Here is a 7,041-nt window from a genome sequence, read left to right on the forward strand (position 1 = left end):
AATAGTTCATAAATAAAGGTAACAGTATTTAAATGGTAATTTGTGCTCAGTGATACCTTTCAAATTACTTTTCTCAGTTGTTTATATAGAGAAACACAAAACACTTAAGAATGGAAAATAAAAGTTTTTTTAAATAAAAAAGAGAAAGCTTAAAACAAATATATGGATTAATTGGCCTCAGAATTTTCATACAAATACAGTTCACACTCATGTATCTTTGAAATTAACTCTTTATTTTATTTAAAATATTATTTGTTCACAAATGTTTTTCTTATTTTATCATGTAGAAAGATAATTTCTCTTTCATAACTGATACCACTAACTTGTGTGACACTTAAGAGCCCATCATTCTGCTAAGAAGGCCAAAGCCAGCTTTAGAAATAGAGCAGGCAGTTGCTTACATGGGAAAACTTCAGGGCAGCTGGGAAGATTTCTCTGTCCCTCAGGAGAAAGAAAAGAACTCTTCTGCAAATAACTCCTGACCTCAAATTTTAGTAGTAGATTCATTCCCTCAGCTCCATGGTTTGGCTCCCTATTACAGTATACTTTGTTCCCATTTGGACTATAAATGACAATAAACCTTCATCAGACAGTGGGAGTTGAGTACGTTCTTTTTTGAAAGAAAAGAAGACAAGAAGTGGGCAGCTCTTAAAAATGGATATTAAGGGCTGGTGAGATAGCTCAGTGGACTAAGCACCTGCTTAGGCAAGCGCAGGGACCAGGGTTCAATCCCCGGTACTACAGGCCACGCCAGCCCGCCCTCAGGCAGCTGAGCATGGTGGTACATGCCTGTAATGCCACCACTGGGGAAGCTGAAAGCAGAGGGTCACTACAAGTCTGAGCTGCATAGTGAGACCCTGTACCAAATACATTTTAAAAATAATAATAATAATTGATGTTAAAATGCCAAAGGTGGGCTGGCCAGATAGCTCAGAGGACAAAAGTGTCTCCTTAAGCAGAGTACAGCAGCCGGGTTCAATCCCAGGGGTGCCATGCCTTGCCCCCGCGCCTGCCAGTTCGCTGAGACAGTGACTGAGACTGAGCATGGTCACATGCACCTGTAATCCCTGAGCTTGAGAGGCTGAAAAAAGGAAAATCACTGAGTCCAATCTACATAGTGAGACCCTGTACATCTGTAGACCCTGCCCTAAATTCATTTTTTAAAAAAATGCCAAAGGTAAAAGTAACTTTGTTTAGAGTTGGCTCTAAGCACCAAGACCTTTTATGTTAGTTACAAAAATGGTTAAACACACATACACTGACTTTTGGGCTATTATTTGTTTATTTATTTATTTTTGTGACTGGCTCAGCCCACCTAAGGTGCAGGGCTGGCGTGTCTTGTGGTGCCAGGGATCAAACTTTAGTCTCTGAGCTCTTGCCTAAGCAGGCACTTTAGACCGCTGAGCTATCTCACTGGCCCTACTTTTAAAGGATATATAAAGGTGTATCTTAGAAATATTCCAGGTCGCAGTACTAATTGGCAGTCTTCCCCGTCTCTTTGGTCACAGAACGCCACCGCTGCTCTTTTTTTTTTTTTTTTTTTTTTTTTTTTTTTTTTCTTCTTCTTCTTGTAAAGAAAAAATTCATTAAAGCATATACATAAAAATATTAGCTATGGAAGAACAAAATTAAATAGCATCTTATTTCACATTAGAAAGAAAAAAAAAAGGACCAAGGGTGTAAGAAACTAGATTAAAGGACTGAAAGAAAAGATCTGTTCTCTTTGAATTTCATACTTAGAAACATACCTTTAAAATATGGAACGCTTCACGAATTTGCGTGTCATCCTTGCACAGGGGCCATGGTAATCCTCTCTGTATCGTTCCGGTTTTAGTATATGTGCTGCTGAAGCGAGCACCACCGCTGCTCTTAGAGTACCCTTCATGTCCTGACTATATTCCCTTGTCTCTGACCATATGTAGTCTCTTAACTTGTGATCACCCCGCGAAATTTCCAAGGCCCTGCCCATCTCAGTCAGCCTCCTGCAGCATCTCTCCATGTTAATTGTCCTCCCTTTAGATAATTTGTGATCAGTCTCTCATTCTCCTCTTTTGAAATTATCTTTTTTTTTAAAGATCTGAATTTTTTTTTAATTTATTTATTTATTTGTGTGTGTGTGTGTGTGTGTGTTTGTGGCCAGCTCAGCCCCCCAGGGGGCGGGGCTGGCTGGCATGTGGTGCTGGGGGATTGAACCGCGGTCCCTGGGCTTTGCTGAGCTTGTTCTAAGTAGGTGTTTTAGACCACTGAGCCATCTCAGCAGCCCCTTGAAATTATCTTACCAAGTCTGCTGTGTCAGTAAAAGTCTTCTGGCTATCTCTTTATTCATATGCTATCTGGGAAAATGTCTCTTATTTTTAACCAAAAATAAACAAGTTTATAACTTCCCAATAAAGCTTTGAGTCTTAAGATTTAACTTCTACTTTGCTATTTTATTTCTAGATGGGTTTGACAGTCTGCCCGTAGGGTATGAACTCTGCTGTTTTCTCTGTTGAGTGGTACTGCGCATGTTCTCTCTGCTCAGTAGTGGGAACTCTTACAAGTGCAACAACAGACCATTTGGGGAAAGTCCATTTTCTTAATCAGCAGATCACATTTTATGATAACATTTTGAATTTAATAGTCTACATTTATCATGTGCTCACACTGTCACAGGTACTAGACATTTCATGTAGAATTGGTCCCCATGGTCAAAGAGTTTCTATCATGAATGATTTTGACTCAAAATATACTGAGAGGCCAGTTTTTAAGGCGCACACATTCCTTTTTGTAGCAACTTTAATTTGAAGAAATTTGGATACTAGGTTAAAGCTGGTGGGGTAGAGAATGTGGTCAGAAATTTCTGCGAGGTCTCTTGCCTAAGGATGTAGCCGTCGCACTCATGAAGAAGACCCTGAAGGCCTGTGTATGGTTGCCAGAGACTAAAAGGCCGACACACTCAGGAATGGGGGAGGGGGCACTGAGAAAACCATAATGAAATGTGGGCTTTGAATCACATCTAAAATTTTCTCACTCAGAAAACTGTCATTGGGCTGGTGACTTAGCCCAGCAGCACAGCACTGCCTGGCAAGTGCAAGGTCCTGAGTTAATTCCTGATGACTTATACGTTATTTGCCTGCAAAGTTTTTATAGAATGAGATTATTTAGAGAAGTGTACTTTTAGCCCATAATTGTTTCATAACCTGTGTTGTTTTTCTCCTACTTGCCTGGTGCTGGGGATGAAATCCAAGGCCTTGAACAAGTTATGCAAATGCTGTACAACTGAGCTGCATATGCCTTCACTCCCACCCCCTTTTTATTTTGAGGCAGGGTCTCACTGAATTTTGTATGCTGGTCTTGAACTTGGGATCCTCCTGCCTCCGCTTCCCGAGTTACAGGGGTCATAGGCAAGCACCACCACAGCTAGCTTAGTTGCCTTTTCCTTTTTGCCATTATATCCTGTTTCATTAGTTTCCTTTTAGAACAGTTTTTACTTCTTTCATTTCAGATTTTCTTTTCTGTATTAACAAAAGTTAGCATCAACTACCTTCTTGATAGGAAATTTTCTCAACTAATTTTCAAGGTGTAAGATAGAGGGTAGGGAAAAGCACTCCTGCAGACATAGAGCAATTAATTATATTGTAATAGAGCTACAGAGGGAGGAGCAAATGACTGGCCCAGAGGAAACATGACTTCTCTGGTGCCAGGATGGCACTCAGAGCCATTTTTGCCTGTTTCCACTCTACGGCACGTTGCCAGAGATAGCAGCAGTTAGAACGCCCACAGCGGGTTTACTGGCTTCCACACTCTGTTCGGTGAGTTCTTAACTTCAGGACAAGGAATTAAATTTTTTACCCAGCAGGAAGTGATTGCCATTTACTGATTTTTTGTGGTAGCAAAGATCTAACTTGGGATCTGAGTATTCCAGAGATGTGCTGTCATAGGAAGGAGCTGCTAACAAATGCTGCTCACTGGAATCAGGAGAAGGCAGTAAAATGCGTGTATGTGGAGGCATAGCCAGGAATATACCTGTGAAAGCCAGTTCTACACCTTAGACTTGACAGCACAGTGCTCTCGGGCCTTTATTTCTACCTTTCTCCCTTCCTGCTGCTGCACACTCCTCTGCTCCCTCCCTCTGCTGCCTGTTGAAATGAGCTGAAATGCCCCATTCAGCCATAGCCACATGGGTTGCCAGCAGCCTGGGTGACGGGGCAGCTATGCACCTCACCCTATGAAATAAAAGATCTGGAGAAGTGATCTCCATGTCAGAGGCTGCTATTGCCGTGCTTGGCTCCTCTGACACTGGCACAGCTTGACTCAAGGAAAGAAAAAATTCTAGAGCCTGTACCAAGTCAAAAGTAATAGCTGACATTCACTGAGTTTCCAAAAGATAAAGCCAGTGAATCTGTACAGTAGCCTAGCAGACCAGGAAGTGAATTCTGATCAAGCATGTTCTGAACGGTCCCCCCCGCCCCACCCCGGAACCGGGGATTGAACTCAGGCCCTTGCTCTGGCCAGAGAAGCGCTTATTCTACTGAGCCATCTCCCCAGCCCCATGAGCTATCTTCCCGGCCCCTAGGTTCTGTATGTTGACATTATAATATCCCAGAAGGCTTGGGAGTCTGATGTTTTACACTAAAAATATTCATGTTATACCTAAAAGCAAATCAATGTCAAATTCCTTAGAGCTCAGAAAGTTACTGTTTGACAGGAGACTCCCAAAATCAGACTTATCCTCACAACTCTCCAGGGTTTTCATGGAGGTGATATGGATTAGAAACTGAAATACTTTAAAGAAATGTAGAGCTCCTTGTAAATGTACAGTGCTATGGTTTTCATTGGGAAATACTTGTTTGTTTTATTTCTTCAGGGGACAGTATTTATCCAAAAACAAACCTCCTGACGGCAGTGCTCCTCCCAACTCTTTTTATAGAGCACTTTATCCTAAAATTATACAAGACATTGAGGTAAGACTCTCTGTTTTGGGGGTTATTTGCCAAATAGAGAATCGTTAGCATTCATGTTTCAGCATTGTTACAGCAAATCCACTAAGGTTTACTAATAAGTGTTAAAAATCAGTATCTTCACAAATGAATAGGGTAGGTGAAATGCAGTAAATTGCCAAGCAAATTTTGTAGAGCTTTAAAAAAAAAAACACTGGTTTTTGATAGCAGGTGAGAAAGCAAAAGAGAAAGACATTGCCTTTCTTACTACAGCAGTAAGACCATTGAATTTGTGCTCCTACACTGCCGTTCAGCTGTCTTCTAAAAGGAGCTTGCGTGGAAGTCCAGGGGTCACCACGTTTATGAGGCGAGCACCAAGCGCACAACCTTTCTGCATGCCTAGCAGTTCAGTATGTCCCATAGATTCCTGCGTTGAGCCATTGGTTACCACTGATGTCAGAGTTTGGCTTGGGTCCATTCCTGATTACCTGCCTCTTCACCATTAATGCTTCTCAGACCATAGAATCTAATTGGAGATGTGGAAGACATAGTTTACAGAGAATCCACTGCAGAAGCGAAACAAGCAAAGGAGTTTACTGTTTACAGTATGATGACCAGAAAATAGTAAGCGGCCTTCGAGACAACACAATCAAGGTAGGGTCTCTTTAGTGGGAGACAGCTAAGGGACCAATAGTGACCACATTCTTAAAGCAGTCTGCATCATACGCCCTAAGCATTATCTCCAGAAAGTGAGACTTTTAGGTTGGTTACAGTTCCAAGGTTTCTTCTAAAGAGACTACCATCTCTTCTTCCCATGTAAACATACAAATGAATAGTCTCAGGATTAACTTCCCTTCTTGGAGTACACTGAGAAGGTATAACTTCTTGGATTTATCAACATTTAACATTTAGCAGGGTTTGTGGAGTACCCTACAGGAGCTCCAACATTGTACATGGTTATATCATTTATAGGCTAAGGAAGAATTTTTTGTATAACTATAGGCTGCCCTTGTTGCTTAATGAAAAGAATAAAGTTTGCATTAGAACTAAAGCCAGGCTGGCCAGATAGCTCAGCAGACTCAAGCACCTTCTTAGGCAGGCACAGGGACCCGGGTTCGATCCTTGGCTGCTATGCCGGCCCCGCCCCCAGGGCGACTGAGACTGAGCATGGCGGCGCTTGCCTGTCACCCCAGCGCTTGGGAGGCTGAAAACAGGAGGATCACTAGCAGTCCTACCTGTGTGGTGAAACCCTGTAGCCCCTGTACTAAATACGCTTAGAAAACGCAGCTACGTGTGTAGAGGTGCTTAACCGTACGTGCAGCATGGAATGCATTTCTCGCTGCCCCGCACTTTGATTGAGGGTTGGAGTCAGATGCTTAATAGAGCCAAGGAGTCTCCACAGACCCCTTTGTCACGGTGATCAGATCTTGTTTGTCATCCTAGATCTGGGATAAAAGCACGTTGGAGTGCAGGCGGATTCTCACGGGCCACACAGGTTCGGTGCTGTGTCTCCAGTATGACGAGAGGGTTACGGTGACTGGATCGTCGGATTCCACAGTCAGGTAGAGGACTTCGGGTGCCGCTTGCAGCTGTGAAACCGCTGATGTGCCTTACTCCTCGTCACAGATGGCGATGTGTAGCTGTCTTCATGACGGCAGCTCTGAAACTAAGCAAGAAAAAAGTCAGTCTGGAACCTAACACTTGATTTAGGAATGTTGGGTTAAGTTTGTACTTTTTTACATATAATTTAGAGAATCATCAGTTACAGAAACTTTGCTTTTTCGTAAATCTTGCTTTCCTAATGACACTCCAACATGGAAGGGAATAAGTAACGTGACGAGACTGGAGCCTTTTCAGGTATTACTGTTAGAGCTGTAGCACAGGCAAGCCTTAGCTCTTTATTTTTTATTTTTATTTTTTGGTTGGCTCAGGATGCCTTCAGGACAGGTGTGGTAAGGCTTGAGGATCTGGGGATGGAACCACAGCATCCTGATTGCTTTGTTTAAGCAGTCCCTTAAACAGCTGAGCTAATGGGCAGGCCTCTGCATTAGCTCTTTAAAGTACGCACAGCTCAGCAGTTCTCTCTCCCCCTCCCCCTCCCCTCTCCCTCCCCCTCTGTCTC

The 7,041-nt window shown here is 42.7% G+C and overlaps 1 protein-coding gene and 1 non-coding gene across 3 annotated transcripts in view; one reads left to right on the forward strand and one right to left on the reverse strand.

The window, feature by feature from the left end:
• The window catches only part of Btrc (beta-transducin repeat containing E3 ubiquitin protein ligase), a 159,331-nt gene that overhangs the window by 134,982 nt on the left and 17,308 nt on the right, over positions 1-7,041 (forward strand). For both annotated transcript variants that reach the window (XM_012514803.2, XM_023715650.1), the window contains 3 exons: positions 4,847-4,943; positions 5,436-5,573; positions 6,363-6,481. In XM_012514803.2, coding sequence (XP_012370257.2) covers positions 4,847-4,943; positions 5,436-5,573; positions 6,363-6,481 — 354 coding nt within the window. The remainder of the gene's footprint in view (positions 1-4,846; positions 4,944-5,435; positions 5,574-6,362; positions 6,482-7,041) is intronic.
• On the reverse strand, positions 1,752-1,858 carry LOC111816854. The gene has a single exon (XR_002821180.1). It is a non-coding gene; the product is annotated as a U6 spliceosomal RNA (small nuclear RNA).

Source organism: Octodon degus, unplaced genomic scaffold (assembly GCF_000260255.1).
Source record: "Octodon degus isolate 3935 unplaced genomic scaffold, OctDeg1.0 scaffold00042, whole genome shotgun sequence".
NCBI classification, from domain to species: Eukaryota; Metazoa; Chordata; class Mammalia; order Rodentia; family Octodontidae; genus Octodon; species Octodon degus.